The sequence below is a fragment of the Ruditapes philippinarum genome, unplaced genomic scaffold (genome assembly GCF_026571515.1).
Source record: "Ruditapes philippinarum isolate M1 unplaced genomic scaffold, ASM2657151v2 ctg933_1_1_1_1, whole genome shotgun sequence".
In the NCBI taxonomy this organism is placed as follows: Eukaryota; Metazoa; Mollusca; class Bivalvia; order Venerida; family Veneridae; genus Ruditapes; species Ruditapes philippinarum.
Genome location: NW_026855336.1, coordinates 226,926 through 247,175, shown reverse-complemented (window position 1 = coordinate 247,175; position 20,250 = coordinate 226,926). Strand labels below are relative to the sequence as shown.

At 33.3% G+C, this 20,250-nt stretch overlaps 1 protein-coding gene and 1 long non-coding RNA gene across 3 annotated transcripts in view; both read right to left on the bottom strand.

Moving 5' to 3' along the window:
- Positions 1-9,843: 9,843 nt before the first annotated feature.
- LOC132743002 (uncharacterized) overlaps positions 9,844-20,250 on the bottom strand; it is a 127,037-nt gene continuing 116,630 nt past the window's right edge. Inside the window, exon 2 of the long non-coding RNA XR_009627514.1 lies at positions 9,844-11,496. This is a non-coding gene — a long non-coding RNA (uncharacterized LOC132743002). The remainder of the gene's footprint in view (positions 11,497-20,250) is intronic.
- LOC132743001 (uncharacterized) lies at positions 16,294-18,802 on the bottom strand. 2 transcript variants are annotated; one of them, XM_060731509.1, is made up of 6 exons: positions 18,676-18,802; positions 18,067-18,212; positions 17,574-17,868; positions 17,075-17,375; positions 16,715-16,900; positions 16,294-16,577 (listed from the first exon to the last, which is right to left on the bottom strand). In XM_060731509.1, the coding sequence occupies exons 2-6, from the start codon at positions 18,173-18,175 to the stop codon at positions 16,509-16,511; spliced, it is 960 nt and encodes a 319-aa protein (XP_060587492.1). In that variant the 5' UTR covers positions 18,176-18,212; positions 18,676-18,802; the 3' UTR covers positions 16,294-16,508. The 2 variants fall into 2 exon arrangements, with proteins under 2 accessions (XP_060587492.1, XP_060587491.1); XM_060731508.1 differs by having other exon boundaries at positions 18,067-18,802.

Sequence of the window (20,250 nt, the reverse complement as noted above, 5' to 3'; positions counted from 1 at the left end):
AATAGATTATTTATAAGAGCGTTACCCGTTTTTGCACACAGCTATATACCCTAAAAGCACTTAATAATCACAGTTTAACCCGTTTTTGTACACATCTACATATATTAAACACGTTAATTAGAATAAATTAAAGAGTGTTACCCGTTTTTGCAGATACATATTTACTTTAAATGACTTCATTTTAAGAGTGCAACCCGTTTTTGTACACATCTATATAGCCAGAATAGATTATTTTTAATTATATACCCTTATATAGATTAAATTTAAGAATGCAACCCGTTTTTGTACACACCTATATAGCCAAAATAGATTGTATACATTGTATAAGTGTGTAACCCGTTTTTGCATATACCTATATACCATAAATGGATTCAATGTAAGAGTGCAACCTGTTTTTGTACCTACCTATATAGCCAAGAAAGATTGTATATAAGACATAAGACTGTTACCCGTTTTTGCACACACCTGTATACACCAAAGAGATTCAATTAAGAGTGTAACCCGTTTTTGCACATACAAACATACTTTTACTGGATTCATTTCAAGACTGCAACCCGTTTTTGTACACATCTATATGGCCACAATAGATTCTTTCTAAGAATGTTACCCGTTTTGGCACACACCTATTTACCCTAACAACAGCTAATTTAACAATGCTACCCGTTTTGTACACATCTATATACACTTGATAAATGCACTTTAAGAGTGCAACCCGATTTTGCACACGTACACATACGTTATATAGATTAAATTTAAAAATGCATCAGGTTTTTGTACACACCTTTATAACCAAATTAGATTGTATTTAAGTGTGTAACCCGTTTTGCACACCTATATACCCTAACAACAGTTAATTTAACAGTGTAACCCGTTTTTGCACACACCTATTTACCCGAAAGAGATTCAGTTAAGAGTGTAACCCGTTTTTGCACAAACATGCAAACGTTAAATGGATTCAATTTCAGAGTGCAACCCGTTTTTGTACACATCTACATGGCCAGATAAGGGTCTACGTAAGAGTGTAACCCGTTTTTGTACATACACACATACGTTAAATGGATTCCATTTCAGAGTGCAACCCGTTATTGTACACACCTACATGGGCAAAATAGACTCTACGTAAGAGTGTAACCCGTTTTTGCACACATAAATACATTGAATCGATTCAATTTAAGAGTGCAACCCGTTTTTGTACACACCTATATAGCCAAAAATGATTGCATATCAGACATAGGACTGTAACCCGTTTTTGCACACACCTATTTACCCGAAAGAGATTCAATTCAGAGTGTAACCCGTTTTTGCACAAACATGCAAACGTTAAATGATTTCAATTTCAGAGTGCAACCCGTTTTTGTACACATCTACATGGCCAGATAATGGTCTACGTAAGAGTGTAACCCTTTTTTGTACATACACACATACGTTAAATGGATTCCATTTCAGAGTGCAACCCGTTATTGTACACACCTATATGGGCAAAATAGATTCCACGTAAGAGTGTAACCCGTTTTTTGCACACATAAATACATTGAACCGATTCAATTTAAGAGTGCAACCCGTTTTTGTACACACCTATATAGCCAAAAATAATTGCATATCAGACATAGGATTGAACCCGTTTTTGCACACACCTATTTACCCGAAAGAGATTCAATTAAGAGTGTAACCCGTTTTTGCACAAACATGCAAACGTTAAATGGATTCAATTTCAGAGTGCAATCCGTTATTGTACACACCTACATGGCCAAAATAGACTCTACGTAAGAGTGAAACCCGTTTTTGCACACATAAATACATTGAATCGATTCAATTTAAGAGTGCAACCCGTTTTTGTACACACCTATATAGCCAAAAATGATTGCATATCAGACATAGGACTGTAACCCGTTTTTGCACACACCTATTTACCCGAAAGAGATTCAGTTAAGAGTGTAACCCGTTTTTGCACAAACATGCAAACGTTAAATGGATTCAATTTCAAAGTGCAACCCGTTTTTGTACACATCTACATGGCCAGGTAAGGGTCTACGTAAGAGTGTAACCCGTTTTTGTACATACACACATACGTTAAATGGATTCCATTTCAGAGTGCAACCCGTTATTGTACACACCTACATGGGCAAAATAGACTCTACGTAAGAGTGTAACCCGTTTTTACACACATAAATACATTGAATCGATTCAATTGAAGAGTGCAACCCGTTTTTGTACACACCAATATAGCCAAAGAGATTGTATACAAGAGTGTAACTCGTTTTGTACACATCTTCATACACTTCATACATGTAACTTTAAGAGTGCAACCCGTTTTTGTACACAGCTGTATAACCAAAATAAAAGATTGAATATAAGAGTGTAACTCGTTTTTGCAAACACCTTTATACCGTAAAGAGATTCAATTCAAGAGTGCAACTAGTTTTTGTACAGATCTTTATACACTTGATACAAACAATTTAAAAGTGCAACCCGTTTTTGCACACATCAATATACCCTAAAGATTGTCAATTTAAGAGTGTAACCCGTTTTTGTACACATATGTATACATTTGATACATACAATTTAAGAGTGTTACCCTTTTTTGTACATACATATATACCCTAAAGAGGTTCAATTTAAGAGGGCAACCCGTTTTTGTACAAATCTATACATTTGATAATTACAACTTAAGAGTGTAACCTGTTTTTGTACACATCTGTATACACTTGTTAATTGCAATTTAAGAATGTAACCCGTATTTGGACACATCAATATAGCCTAAAGAGATTCAATTTAACAGTGTAACCCATTTTTGCCCACATCAATATACCTTAAAGAGATTGAATTTAAGAATGTAACCCGTTTTTGCACATACCTATATAAATTTAAGAATGTAACCCGTATTTGTACATATCTATACACATTTGACAAATACAATTTAAGAGTCTCTTAAAGAATCTCTTTATTGATGTGGGCATAAACGGGTTAATTTCTTACCTTGAATCTCTTAAGGCTATATTGATGTGTGCAAAAAGGGTTACATTCGTAAAATGTAATTATAAATGTATATGGATGTGTACAAAAACGCGTTGCTCTCCTAAATGATTCTATTTAGGGTATAATGATGTGTGCAAAAACGGGTTTCATTCTTAATTTGAATCTCTTGATGGTTTATAGGTATGTGCAAAAACGGGTTACATTCTTAAATTGTAATTATTAAATGTATATAGATGTGAACAAAAACGGGTTACATTCTTACAAATTGTAATTATCAAATGTATTTAGTTGGAACAAAGACGGGTTACATTCTTAATTTGTAATTATCAAAATGAAATGTATATAGATGTGAACAAAAACGGGTTGCCCTCTTAAATTTAATCTCTTTAGGGTATATTTGTATGTACAAAAATGGGTAACACTCATTGAATTGTGTAGAAAAACGGGTTACACTCTTATAAACAATCTTTTTTGGCTATATAGTTGTGTACAAAAAACGGGTTGCACTCTTCAATTGAATCAATTCTCAAAGTATTTATATGTGCAAAAACGGGTTACACTCTTGAATTGAATCTCTTTACGATATAAAGATGTGTACAAAAACAGGTTACACTCTTATAAACAATCTTTTTTGGCTATATAGTTGTGTACAAAAACGGGTAGCACTCTTAAATTGAATCAATTCTCAAAGTATTTATATGTGCAAAAACGGGTTACACTCTTAAATTGAATCTCTTTACGGTATAAAGATGTGTACAAAAACGGGTTACACTCTAATAAACAATCTTTTTTGGCTATATAGGTGTGTACAAAAACTGGTTGCACTCTTAAATGGAATCAATTCTCAAAGTATTTATATGTGCAAAAACGGGTTACACTCTTAAATTGAATCTCTTTACGATATATAGATGTGTACAAAAACGGGTTACACTCTTATAAACAATCTTTTTTGGCTATATAGTTGTGTACAAAAACGGGGTGCACTCTTAAATTGAATCAACTCTTAAAGTATTTGTATGTGCAAAAACGGGTTACACATTAATAAACAATCTTTTTTGGCTATATAGTTGTGTACAAAAACGGGTTACACTCTTAAATTGAATCTCTTTACGATATAAAGATGTGTACAAAAACGGGTTACACTCTAATAAACAATCTTTTTTGGCTATATAGGTGTGTACAAAAACGGGTTGCACTCTTAAATTGAATCAATTCTCAAAGTATTTAAATGTGCAAAAACGGGTTACACTCTTGAATTGAATCTCTTTACGGTATAAATATGTGTACAAAAACGGGTAACACTCTTAAATTGAAGCTCTTGACGGTATATAGATGTGTACAAAAACGGGTTACACTCTAATAAACAATCTTTTTTGGCTATATAGGTGTGTACAAAAACAGGTTGCACTCTTAAACTGAATCCATTTAAGGTATATAGGTCTGTGCGAAAACGGGTTACACACTTATACACAATCTATTTTGGCTATATGGTGTGTACAAAAACGGGTTGCATCCTACATTTTATCTATATAAGGTATTTATACGTGTGCAAAAACGGGTTGCACTCTTTAAGTGCATCTATTAATCAATTTAGATGTGTACAAAAACGGGATTCAATGTTAAATTGACTGATTTTAGGGTATATAGGTTTGTGCAAAATGGGTAACACTCTTATAAAAAAGTTTATTCTGGCTATATAGATGTGTACAAAAACGGGTTGCACTCTTATTTCAATGCATTAATGTGTGCAAAAACGAATTACACTCTAATGTAGAGTCTGTTTTTGCCATTTAGGTGTGTACAAAAACGGGTTGCACACTGAAATTGAATTCATTTACGTATGTTTTATGTGCAAAAACGGGTTTCATTCTTAAGTGAATCTGTTTATGGTATATTGCTGTATGCAAAAACGGGCGACAGTCTTAAATTTATTCCATATGAGGTATTTATACGTGTGCAAAAACGGATTGCACTCTTAAAGTGCTTGCATCAAGTGTATATTGATGTGTACAAAAACAGGTTACACTGTTTTGAACTGTTAATTTAATATATGTTTGTACAAAAACAGGTTGCATTCTTTAATCTAATCTATATACGGTATTAATAAGTGTGCAAAAACGGGTTGTACTCTTAAATTGTATGTATCGAGTGAATATAGATGTGTACAAAAGCGGGTTGCACTATTGAATTGAATCTCTACTGTATAAAGGTGTGTACAAAAACTGGTTACACTCTTAAATCTAATCCATATAAGGTATTTGTACGTGTGTAAAAACGGGTTGCACTCTTAAATTGCTTGCATCAAGTATATATAGATGTGTACAAAAACAGGTTACACTGTAAAATTCAATGTTTTTAGGGTATATAGGTGTGTAACAATCTTATAAAGGATCTATTGTGATTTTATAATTAACGTCTTTATGTATGTACAAAAACAGGTTGCATTCTTAAATCTAATCTATATATGGTATTTATAAGTGTGCAAAAATGGGTTGCACTCTTGAATTGAATCTCTTTACGATACTAAGGTGTGAGCAAAAACGGGTTACTCTCTTAAATTGAATCAATACAATGAATTTTTGTGTGTCTGAAAACGGGTAACACTCTTACGTAGACCCTTATCTGGCCATGTAGATGTATACAAAAACGGGTTGCACTCTGAAATTGAATCCATTTAACGTTTGCATGTTTGTGCAAAAACGGGTTACACTCTGAATTGAATCTCTTTCGGGTAAATAGGTGTTAGCAAAAACGGGTTACAATCCTATGTCTGATATGCAATCTCTTTGGCTATATAGGTGTGTACAAAAACGGGTTTCACTCTTAAATTGAATCGATTCAATGTATTTATGTGTGCAAAAACGGGTTACACTCTTACGTACAGTCTATTTTGGTCATGTAGGTGTGTACAATAACGGGTTGCACTCTGACATTGAATCCATTTAACGTATGTGTATATGTACAAAAACGGGTTACATTCTTACGTAGACCCTTATCTGGCCATTTAGATGTGTACAAAAACGGGTTGCACTCTGAAATTGAATCCATTTAACGTTTGCATGTTTGTGCAAAAACGGGTTACACTGTTACGTAGAGTCTATTTTGGCCATGTAGGTGTGTACAATAACGGGTTGCACTCTGACATTGAATCCATTTAACGTATGTGTGTATGTACAAAAACGGGTTACACTCTTACGTAGACCCTTATCTGGCCATTTAGTTGTGTACAAAAACGGGTTGCACTTTGAAATTGAATCCATTTAACGTTTGCGTGTTTGTGCAAAAACGGGTTACACTCTAACGTAGAGTCTATTTAGGCCATGTAGGTGTGTACAATAACGGGTTGCACTCTGACATTGAATCCATTTAACGTATGTGTGTATGCACAAAAACGGGTTACACTCTTACGTAGACCCTTATCTGGCCATGTAGATGTGTACAAAAACGGGTTGCACTCTAAAATTGAATCCATTTAACGTTTGCATGTTTGTGCAGAAACGGGTTACACTCTTAATTGAATCTCTTTCGGGTAAATAGGTGTGTGCAAAAACGGGTTACATTCCTATGTCTGATATGCAATATTTTTTGGCTATATAGGTGTGTACAAAAACGGGTTGCACTCTTAAATTGAATCGATTCAATGTATTTATGTGTGCAAAAACGGGTTACACTCTTACGTAGAGTCTATTTTGGCCATGTAGGTGTGTACAATAACGGGTTGCACTCTGACATTGAATCCATTTAACGTATGTGTGTATGTACAAAAACGGGTTACATTCTTACGTAGACCCTTATCTGGCCATTTAGATGTGTACAAAAACGGGTTGCACTCTGAAATTGAATCCATTTAACGTTTGCATGTTTGTGCAAAAACGGGTTACACTGTTACGTAGAGTCTATTTTGGCCATGTAGGTGTGTACAATAACGGGTTGCACTCTGACATTGAATCCATTTAACGTATGTGTGTATGTACAAAAACGGGTTACACTCTTACGTAGACCCTTATCTGGCCATTTAGATGTGTACAAAAACGGGTTGCACTCTGAAATTGAATCCATTTAACGTTTGCATGTTTGTGCAAAAACGGGTTACACTCTAACGTAGAGTCTATTTAGGCCATGTAGGTGTGTACAATAACGGGTCGCACTCTGACATTGAATCCATTTAACGTATGTGTGTATGCACAAAAAAGGGTTACACTCTTACGTAGACCCTTATCTGGCCATCTAGATATGTACAAAAACGGGTTGCACTCTGAAATTCAATCCATTTAACGTTTGCATGTTTGTGCAGAAACGGGTTATACTCTGAATTGAATCTCTTTCGGGTAAATAGGTGTGTGAAAAAACGGGTTACAGTCCTATGTCTGATATGCAATATTTTTTGGCTATATAGGTGTGTACAAAAACGGGTTGCACTCTTAAATTGAATCGATTCAATGTATTTATGTGTGCAAAAACGGGTAACACTCTTACATAGAGTCTATTTTGCCCATGTAGGTTAGTACAATAACGGGTTGCACTCTGAAATTGAATCCATTTAACTTATGTGTGTATGTACAAAAACGGGTTACATTCTTACGTAGACCCTTATCTGGCCATTTAGATGTGTACAAAAACGGGTTGCACTCTGAAATTGAATCCATTTAACGTTTGCATGTTTGTGCAAAAACGGGTTACACTGTTACGTAGAGTCTATTTTGGCCATGTAGGTGTGTACAATAACGGGTTGCACTCTGACATTGAATCCATTTAACGTATGTGTGTATGCACAAAAACGGGTTACACTCTTACGTAGACCCTTATCTGGCCATGTAGATGTGTACAAAAACGGGTTGCACTCTGAAATTGAATCCATTTAACGTTTGCATGTTAGTGCAGAAACGGTTTACACTCTTAATTGAATCTCTTTCGGGTAAATATGTGTGTGCAAAAACGGGTTACAGTCCTATGTCTGATATGCAATATTTTTTGGCTATATAGGTGTGTACAAAAACGGGTTGCACTCTTAAATTGAATCGATTCAATGTATTTATGTGTGCAAAAACGGGTTACACTCTTACGTAGAGTCTATTTTGCCCATGTAGGTGTGTACAATAACGGGTTGCACTCTGAAATTGAATCCATTTAACGTATGTGTGTATGTACAAAAACGGGTTACACTGTTAATAGAATATCTTTGGGTTACAGTCTTATGTCTTATATACAATCTTTTTTTGGCTATATAGGTGGGTACAAAAACGGGTTGCATTCTTAAATTTAATCTATATAAGGTATTTGTACGTGTGCAAAAATGGGTTGCATTCTTAAAGTGCATATATCAAGTGAATATAGATGTGTACAAAAACGGGTTACACTGTTAAATTATTTGTTTTTAGAGTATATAGTTGTTTGCAAAAACGGGTAACACTCTTATAAAGAATCTAATCAGGCTATATAGATGCATACAAAAAAGGGTTGCACTCTTAAAATGAAGCCATTCAAGGTATATATGTATGTGCAAAAACGGGTTACACTGTTGAATTTATTCTTATTAACGTGTTTATGTATGTACAAAAACAGGTTGCATTCTTAAACATAATCTATATACGGTATTTATACGTGTGCAAAAACGGGTTGCACTCTTAAATTGTATGTATCAAGTGAATATAGATGTGTACAAAAGCGGGTTGCACTCTTGAATTGAATCTCTACTGTATAAAGGTGTGTACAAAAACGGGTTACACTCTTAAATTTAATCCATATAAGGTATTTATACGTGTGTAAAAACGGGTTGCACTCTTAAATTGCTTGCATCAAGTGTATATAGATGTATACAAAAACAGGTTACACTGTTTTGAACTGTTAATTTAATTTATGTTTGGACAAAAACAGGTTGCATTCTTTAATCTAATCTATACACGGTATAAATAAGTGTGCAAAAACGGGTTGCACTCTTAAATTGTATGTATCGAGTGAATATATATGTGTACAAAAGCGGGTTGCACTCTTGAATTGAATCTCTACTGTATAATGGTGTGTACAAAAACGGGTTACACTCTTAAATTTAATCCATATAAGGTATTTATACGTGTGTAAAAACGGGTTGGACTCTTAAATTGCTTGCATCAAGTATATATAGAATAATTGACCAGAAAAAATAAATATTTTCCAAATCGTGGTCGACTCGCCCAGGAAAAACCATAGTTTGGAAACCTGTGCCCTTTTATCTTGTGTCTAGTACCACTTGATGTAGGGCTCCATCCTTGGAAAATAGTTTAAACATTCTATACATTAAAAAGTGTATAACATATGACTATATCATAAGTATTTATGACAACAAATAGAAAAATATTTGAAAGAGATAATATAACATCGACTAGTTTTATAAATCTTTGCATGAACAATATACATAATATTATATATATATATATAGTGTATCTCATGAATAGTTGCACAAATAATTGAGATAAACAATAAGTGAAACAACTGATTCATTAAGAATAAATGAAATGGTATTTATATCAACATCAAAAATTGAAAGAGGAGGATGGAGTTGGAGGAGGTGGATTTTAGTAAACAGAAAGGCGAGAATCATTCCTCGCCAAAATTATTTCTTTGTGATAGATCTAATGTAATCATTGGTTAATTAACATCACATGATTTAAGTCTTGATATCGATTGGCTAAGACGTACTTGGCTAAAACCTGACCCGTAACGGCTAAAAACCTGACCCGTAATATTCTGTACAGTAATGAGTATAGGGACAGAACAATGACATAAATTATTTTATGTGGGCATAAAATCTATTTTATGTATTGTCCAGGTCAAGCAAATATAACTGGCAAGACGAACTTGTTTGGTATGAGATAAAACAAAACACTTAGGTTGAATGAAATAGGGCATTTATTAAATGCCATAAATGACAAATGTTACATAATAACAAACATGACAAATGTTACATAATAACAAACATGGCATGTACATATTTGTATCGAAATAACCAAACTGGGAGGTAAAAACCGCCACAAAGGGAACCTTCCGCCACCCAGGGAGACTTGACTAGGGATGAGCTTGACCTGTAATAAGGATTGAAACAGAGGGGCTAAATTTGCCGAAGTTACCATTAATTTAATCAAGTCATGTTAGGACAAAAATGTTACGACAAATCATATATCTAATGACAATATTATAATATGTGTAGAATTAATGTCTAACATTTAAATGGATCCTGACTTGTTCTTTAAATATATGTGGACTGCAGCCTTAAACTGTCAGGCACATTACAGGATATGCTATTGTAAACCAGCAACTGAGTTAATAGACCAAATAATTAGCTGTGAAAATACTTATAACAATTACATTATATATGTATTATTGAGACATCTGACAGTATGCATTATCCGGACTGTTTCAACGTCTAAACTGATTGTAACAAATAGAGGTATGAATCAAATTTATAGTTTCAAACTATGTGTAATGGAAAATTGTTACAAGATATACTAGTCATCAATAACAATGAAACTAGAAAAAATTCTTTTTTAAATTAGAAATTAGGAATGGATTATTATTGTATCAGCAACCAGATATCCTTCAATGGTGAACAGCCAAAATTGCATGGCCATGGCTTCCAAGTTGCATCATCAAAGTTAGCACAGGCCCCTAGCCTGTGAAACTAGTTCATGAAGTGAAAAATATACAAAAATTTAGTTAAATATATAGTAGTATGAATTCAAAACTGAATTTGGGCTAGTAGATTGTAAATTAAAATTTTAAATGCATAGACTGGAGTATGTCAACAGTGCGTGGCACCTTAGACATTTAAACATACACATCTCCTATGTAAGGTATGTGACATTGAATTTCAGTTAGTATCTTCAATTTGCGTAAGTCCTAGCGGATATGCCAATTCTTTTGAATCATTTATTCGTTAAACCTTTAAAATGCATTAAACCAAAATAGATGTAAATGTCAATTTGTTCGCTATACATTTTTCCAATTATCAGTTAAGACCTAATGTAGAATTGAAATCAAAATTGTAAAATATCTAATTAAACCTTATTTATGCATTTGACCTAAATACATGTGAGTCTGACGTGTCTAATGTTAATTTGTTCATTATATGATTGTTGCATGAAAAATATAAATTAATGTATTAAGTAAGGATAAATAGAAAAAGTTTCTATACAAGACTAGACTCTTCCAAAAAATTATAAAGTAACAAGACCTTTGAACAAGATGTGAATGTAAACATTTCTACAATAATACATAAAAACCTTCAGTACAAATGTACTTTTAACATTTACATAAATCCATTCAACTAGTGATATTAATATCATGCAGTAGCATGAACACAATCTGAAATTATATGTATGATTAATTAAGAAACCTGCAGCCTTGTACTGTCAGATTTATAAAACCTTTATGAAGCCAAATTGTGCATATCTGCCACAAGATATACATGAATAGGAATACCGTCATACACATTATTATGGCACGAAAGAAATAAACTTCAGCCTTGCACCGTCAGCAAGGAGAAAACTGCAGCCTTGAACTGTCAGTTATTTGAAAGATTGTAATGACACTCAGTTTGCATTAATTCACTGTCTTTTTTATAATATCTAAAGAACTGCTGCCTTATACCGACAGATCATAAATTACCAAAATAAAAGTGGAAAACTGTAACCTACAGTATGTATAACGTACTGCAGCCTTAAACTGTCAGTAATTTAAAAGATTGTAATGGCACTCAGTTTGCTGAAATTCACTGCTTTTTCTATATATAAAGATCTGCTGCCTTATACCGACAGATCTTAAATTACGAAAAATTAAAGTGTAAAACTGTAACCTAGATTAATTAAAAACTTATGTATTTAAGACATGATGTGGAAATCTCCCGCGGCCTTTTATAAAGGCTGTCGTTCCTGACTAGATATTGGACATTTTTCTTGCGCGGGCTAGTAGGGTTCCCATACATGATTAATTTGAAAAAGAACTTCTGGCATGATGTAACAATGTATCCATGTACAATTAAAATCCAATTTCATATCAAATTAAAGCATCAGCCGTGCAGAATGGATAAAATAAACTAAGCCAAGCTGACAAGACAGTACATAATTTGAGACTTGAAAACAAATTGCAAAGCATTTAAACTAAGCAATGCACACTATTAAAATTTATGAATGAAGGCAAATCGCGTCAACTAAGCAATGCCTAATACAGCAATGGTATGCTGAAATAATATCAAGGCGTGTAAACTAAGCCAAGCTGACCAGTACAGACAAACAAATGGCAAAGCGTGTCAACTAAGCAATGCCTAATACAGCAAGGGTATGCTGAAATAATAGCAAGGCGTGTAAACTAAGCCAAGCCGACCAGTACAGACAAACAAATGGCAAAGCGTGTCAACTAAGCAATGCCTAATACAGCAATGGTATGCTGAAATAATAGCAAGGCGTGTAAACTAAGCCAAGCTGACCAGTACAGACAAACAAATGGCAAAGCGTGTCAACTAAGCAATGCCTAATACAGCAATGATATGCTGAAATAATAGCAAGGCGTGTAAACTAAGCCAAGCTGACAAGTACAGACAAACAAATGGCAAAGCGTGTCAACTAAGCAATGCCTAATACAGCAAGGGTATGCTGAATAATAGCAAGGCGTGTAAACTAAGCCAAGCCGACCAGTACAGACAAACAAATGGCAAAGCGTGTCAACTAAGCAATGCCTAATACAGCAATGGTATGCTGAAATAATAGCAAGGCGTGTAAACTAAGCCAAGCTGACAAGTACAGACAAACAAATGGCAAAGCGTGTAAACTAAGCAATGCCTAGTACAATAATGGTATGTTGAAAGAATAGCAAGGCGTGTAACTAAACCAAGATGACAAGACAAGTACAGAATCTATTTCTGGTTTATAAAAGGTGTAATTATTAGCTCAGCAATCTGAATACCATTACTTCTTATGTTATTTCAACTGTCTTGGGCAATAAATATGAATTTCCTTGAAGCTGTGTAAAACATGTATGCCAACATCAGTTTATTCATTATCTGACTCAACCTTGAAAACTATGAAACATGTAATGAAAGGCTGCTAATGTACTGATGAAAGCATTGTCTTAGGTCCCAGGTCCGCTTGCACTATTAATTCAACGATAATGATTGCTCCCTCGACTAGTCTTGGTTTTTGCAGGATTTACTGGACATTCTTGGTATTTGGCTTTTCCTTGTTGTGGACCTGAATAACAGGTGTAAGGAGAATTTGTGGCCGTTTCATCTGAAAAATATGAATTATTTTGTCATTAAGGTAGACTAAATGTATGAAATGTAATTGATTATTAAATTAATTCTGATAGGATAATTATGAGTGAACTATCAACTAAATCACACTCGCACTGACTGTAAACTAAACCATGTGTGAATAAATAAGTGTGAACTGTAAATTAAATCACGCAGACATGGGCTTTAAACTAAACCATGTATAATAGGATATGTGTGAACTGTAAACTAAAGCACACTCACATGGACTGTAAACTAAACCATGTGTAAATAGGCGTGAACTGTAAACTAAATCAGGCAGACATGGACTTTAAACTAAGCCATGTATAATATGATAAGTGTGAACTGTAAACTAAATCACACTCACATGGACTGTAAACTAACCATGTGTAGAAATTAGGCGTGAACTGTAAACTAAATCACACAGACATTGTCTATAAACTTAAGCAATGTATAATTGGATATGCGAGAACTCTAAACTCAATCACACTCACCAGGAGTGTAAACTAAACCATGTGTAGAAAATATGCGTGTAAACTAAACCATGTGTATCATCGGTAAACTTAATCACTAAGACATGGTCTATAACCGGAGCCATGTATCATGGGATGTGTGCGAATTGTAAACAAAATCACACTTACATGTACATGTATTATAAAACTATGTGCGAACTGTAAACTTTATAAAGCAGACATGGATTATAAACCAAGTCATTTATCATACGATGCGTATAATTATAAACAAAATCACACTCACATGGATCGTCAACTATATTGTGTTGAAAATGTGTACTAAATGTTCACTAAGACCCGCAGACATAAAACTATATATTAAGCCATGTATACTAGAATATGTATAAATGCAACTAACACGGACTGTAAACTAACCTTGTGTTGTAATCGTGTTTAAACTGTTGTAAAACCAGTCATAGAATTTAACACTGGTCCTAGGCCAGTGAAAATTAGTTCAGGTCAGTGTAAATTTAAAGAAAATTTGATTAAGTGTATAGTAGAATAAATTCAAAATTAGAATTCAGAACAGTAATTTTGAATCTTAAATTCAATGACTGAAAAAAAAAAACAAACAAAACAGTGAAACATGAATGTATGGAAATTATAAACTAAATCACACTTACTGTATTTAGTTGGAGTCAACAAAAAATATGTAAAATTAAAAAGAAATAAGGCTAAATCGCTCCAATCTGGACTGTTACTTAACATGTTGCTAAATAATACTGCTATGATGATGTGACTGCAGGACAGGGCGGACCGTGAGACAGTGCGGACCGTACCAGGGCGGACCATGACTTGAGACTAGGCGGACCATATTTTGGGACGAGACTCGAGACGAGGCGGACCGTGATTTAAAAAAGTATTTATATGTGGATAAATGTAATAAAAGTATTAAATTATTGATGTTTTTGTTCTTCGTATTAATATTTTAATTCAAAGTGACATATGTAACATATATATTAGAGTAGAATACTTTTTTCGAGAAAGTATTTGTAACTGCGTCGACTTACGCAGGTGATAATTGACCAATTATCGGGATATTACAATGTCGTTGTTTGTATAAGACGCTAACGCTGCTAAAATTTTAACTTTATTAAACAATAAGACACATAAAAACATATATATTTTTATGTACAATACACGAAATAACAATGATAACGAATTACATCACATAAAAAGTATTTGCAATAAAACACAATAACAAAAAATGTGACATATTTAAAGTCCAAAACATTTTTATTAAAATTTACATATTAAGCACAGACACATTAAATAAAAAGAACACTGAAATAGAATTTATTAAACAATAAACACAAGTATTACAATACACACAATGATGAGGAATGACGAGTTTATATACAAATTTTACATCACAGACGAGAAGAGACACATTATTTACAATACCAATACAAGATAAAATGACATGACATGATATAGATATACGGAAACGGAATGATGAACATGTAACATTTCAAAACATCAAATATATTCACATACATTGAACATTCATTTTATAAATTTATATATACACACAGCACTTCTTTCCTTATACAGGACCGTAAAGTCTGGCACAACTGTCAAGAAATTTCTTTGTTGAAAGAGTCTTATTGGAATATTCTGTCCATAGCTTCATTAATTTAGATTGTATGGTTCTTGTGGACTTTCGCTGAATTCTTCTAAGTTTGGATTCTTTCACCAGTTTGTAGATCATAGGTATGTCACAGGCTTCCTGGAACAATAGAGTAGTTAACAAGTAGAAGGGTAGGTTACCCTTGACAGCACGTCTGTTAAGACGAGCATGCCAACCTTCAACGTCATTGTTAGTTCTGATAGAACACCCGAAGACGGACCAATTTTCAGGGCTCCAGATGTCACTGTTGATCCATGTTGATTTGATATATTCAAATTACTGGCCTAAGGTTTCGTCGGTATTTTGACTCTGTAGCTTATCGAATGTCTTCTCAATATCTTCATGTGGCAGCAGTGGGAGCGCGAATGTCTTCCTCATCAGTTTATATACCTTATCATTGTTGCTGTAAGCACTCTGTAAAAGAAAGAAAAGTTTATTGACCATAACATCTAAATGTGTTTTTTTTATTTTATTACATTTATAATTTTTTATAAAACTTATTTAAGTGACAATAATATTTTTGTAGAGAAATGTAAAATTGGTTTAAAATTATACAAAGCTTTAAAATAATGTTTTATTATGTTTTACCTGTAACCCCAACTCTTGAGCTTTATGCCACAAAGCTTGTCCAAAATGAAAGGCACACCCCTGTATTGCGGCGCTTGGAAAGCATCTCTTTACCCCTGCCACAGCCCAATCTCGAAATCTAACACAAACTTCTCCACATTTGTTGAAGGCATTAACCTTAGCACAGCTTGAAAAATCTGCAATGTAAAAATTCGTTCATGTAATTAATTTAATAAAGATTTTATCAATGAATAAAGACGTATAAATATAATTACTTTAAAGATACTTTGTTAACATTGTATTCAAGGATTTTCCAATAAAAGAAATATTTTTTTACTGGTTCATTAAAAAGAAATGCAAAAAGAAAACGTAATAATATTACCTTCTTATAATCTCGTCTCTTCTTGCCGACTTTTTTGACATTTTCCCCAGACTTTAAGAATGCTTGAATTGAAAACAGTTGCTAAAACGGCTTGCGGACGACCTTGAATGTTCCATCTATATACCATGTCTTGGCTTGTTGAAGAAGGTCCAATTGACAGTCTGTAGCGTAAATGACATATCTTCATTCTCTTGCTGGTATTCTCACACAATGAAATCGTTCACCCAAATTCTCCAAGAACTGCTCATCTACCTGCAAAATATGTAATAATTTTGTTACATAGATAAATATAAATGTTAAAATGAACTAAATGTTAACGTTACATTTCAGAAATTATTGTACGAGTAAATGCAATCGTATAGTATAGTATAAGTATATTATTTAATTACTTCAAAATCTGTTGTTACTGGTTCTTCTGGTCTCAGTTTTTGTCTGGCCCTGTTACATAGTTTCAAAAGACTCGTCTGACTTGGTCTTGAAAACGGAGGTTGATCGGCTGTCTGATGCTTTCTAGAGATGTCTGACACTATATTGGATGCTGACTCAAATAGTTTTGTCTTGGAGACTTCTTTCAGCTGAAAATAAAGTAAGTGCACGTTTATATTTTAAGAAACATTTGTATGTATTTAACAAGACAATATTTTAAGTTTACTTATTAATGCAATAAGGGGAAGGTATAGAAATATATAATAACTTTTTAAAATACTTAATTAATTAAATTAAACTATTAATTAAAATTAATCACTTACTTCACTTTTGAATTGAACCGCAGTGTTCAGACCGGGCTTTGAGGCGTGGTTATGTGGCTGTCCCGTTATACGATATACACCGTTGAGTTCTTTAATTGTGGCTAGACAACCGCTTCCTTTGTGGCGAACACTACATCTCCAGTCGATTGTACCATTCGAAAATGTCCGTTTCTTCACAAATGAATACCCCTCTGATGACACTAGCTTCGGTTTCCCACCAAGGGAACCATTGTTGACGATTTCGTACTCGATCGGCGAATTCACTGGAACCTCTTGAACCGTCTCGGCGTCTGTAAATGTTCTGAAATTAAAGCAAGACATTTAATTATTTTTAAATATAGATGACTAAATAAATAACTATTTTAAAATATGCCTATTGTCTTCATAACGGATCGTTTATTTAATGAATCGGGCAACAATTACTGGCAACAAATATACTAAAATATAACGATATTTATTTTAAGATTAAAATGATCATCATTATAATTCTAATGCTTACGTTTCTGGTGGATCCATAGCCATGTCCCGTATGTTTCTGGTCACGTCATAATCGGAGTCAGAACTATAGTCCATTGTTTCACTTCTGGAATATTCGATGTCATAAATATCTGAAGATGTGTTGTTCACTACCGGGATTTCTAAGGATACACTTAATTGTTCATTTCTTTCAGCATTGTTGGTGGATTTATCTGGAGTTCTGATATGTTCATCAACATCTGGCGAGCATTGAATACACGTAAATGGCAAGTCACTACCATCGTGGACGGCTTTTCTGTAGTCCTTTACACTAATACCTGAAACAAAGCAAAACACAATTATTAAAGATGTAATAAAAACATGTAATGTTATTTAATTTAATAAAGTATATCATTTATACAATAAATCATTGAAAAAACTTTAAAAATTATATTTCATTGAAATGTATGAAATTATATTTTATTGAAATGTATGATAATAATATTAAACATTCAAATTATTGTTATTTTTCTTACCTGTATTTCCACACAGTAAATGCTGCCATCTATGACAAGAATCACACTCAACGGCTCGGTGGTTGGAATACACACCTCTGTCACAGTGTACACAAGGATTTTTTGGCATTGTTACGCAGTAAAGGTTACAAGTGATTTGTGATTTCCTGAAGTTTTTGGCTAGCTTATATACTTGTGTTTTCAATCAAATTTAATATAAAATGCAAACAAATTAATTTAGTCAAAAGCAATTATCACCTACTGTTGATTAACGGCCTGTTGATTAATGCCATTCGGTGAACGATGTTAACTTTTTAACAGTTTTTTCTTATGCCAAACATTTTCTGTTTTAATCACAGCTGATAAAAACAAAACACAATTATATTTTAATTGATACTTAATCATCATACTTATTTTTATAATACTACTGTAATCTAGTTTATATCATAAGTGTTTCGTGTTTTGTCTTAATTACATCGTCCAATCAGCAAATTAATATACAATTACACATGAACTTTTAAAACTAATTTTATATTTTTACTTTTATAAAAAAAATATAAAAATATTAATACGAAGAACAAAAACATCAATAATTTAATACTTTTATTACATAAATCCACATATAAATACTTTTTTAAATCACGGTCCGCCTCGTCTCGAGTGACGGTCCGCCCTGTCCCAAAATATGGTCCGCCTAGTCTCGAGTCACGGTCCGCCCTGGTACGGTCCGCCCTGTCTCACGGTCCGCCCTGTCCGTAATTCGATGATGTGTGTACAAATGTATAGTAGACTAGCAGAAAATCAGAAAATGTACTATTATCTACTCTAATTAGAAGTTTGTGTGAACTGTAAATGAATTGGAAATAAGTGATAACTAACATGACTAATATAGAATTTCAATTATGTGTCCAGGAAAAATTATGTCTGATTAATACTGCATTCTTGTACATTATCATTAGGAGAATAATTGATGACCAACAACAAACCCGGCAATGAATAACCTTATATATTATAAATATAAAGAAATTTACTCACTGATAAATTCATTAAGTAGATCTACTTCGAGTCATAATCAAAGCTTATTATATTAATTTGTTAAGACAAAGCAACAAACCTAGACTTCATCTGTTCATAGTTTGTATAACAGGGCAGGCAGACAATGCAGTAAAATACTGACTTTAGTACAATATAACTTAAAGACATAGTAAACAAAATACTTATCTTTTGAAATTGTCTGACAAATGAAATGCTTCGGGGCGGCGACCAAGCTGCTGTTCTTATCTCATTGAGGAGACGTAGCTGATCAGAGTAAACAGGTGGCATCCATCTGGTGTAAACAGGTAAATGTTGTTTAGACATGTCAACCATGAACCATTTATTCGCCATAAGTATGATCGTTTATGTTTGTTTTGGCATCTGTACAAAACTTGAACTGTTGAACAATGGTAACTTTCAGGACTCGTAAATAGTATGGTATCTGTAATATGACGAGCAACGTTTTGTGGATAAATTCTGATTTGTAAATGTCATTAGTTCCAACAGTGTCCAAAGGCCGGCACAACTGTTGCGGTACGTTACGATACCGAAATCAACTTGATTTCGGTAAAGTTACCGAAATCAACTTTTCATTACCGAAATCAACTTATAAAATCACAATTAAGCGTTTTATTATATTTTTTTCATTATAATATATTACAATAGGTTAAGTTTGACTTTCATGCAAAAAATCAGTTTGAAATAACTATTAATAATGAAATTAGAAACAAATAACTAAATTTCAAGATTATTCCCTGATTTGTCACGAACCGAAATATATGTTACCATACCGAAATCGGCTTGTAAAAGTTAACATAAACATTTTAATAGATCTTGTTTAATTAATTAATATAAAGCCATACAAACTGAACCAAAAACAAAGGAAACTAATATTTAATTATAAAAATGATGATGTTATAGATGGATATGTATATTATATCATGATTACTTCCCTTGTTATTAATGTGTTGCATTACCGAAATCAAATCAGATTTCATTTCAAAGATGAGAACAACCCCTAAATAATTTGCATGAATTTCAGAAATAGTTGATTGGAAATTATCACAGTACTTAATTTAAATCCAATGATTATGATTTGATTAAAATAAAAAGACGTAGCGGTAGCCATTCATCATAACACCTTTACTAATAAGGAGCAAGCATACACGT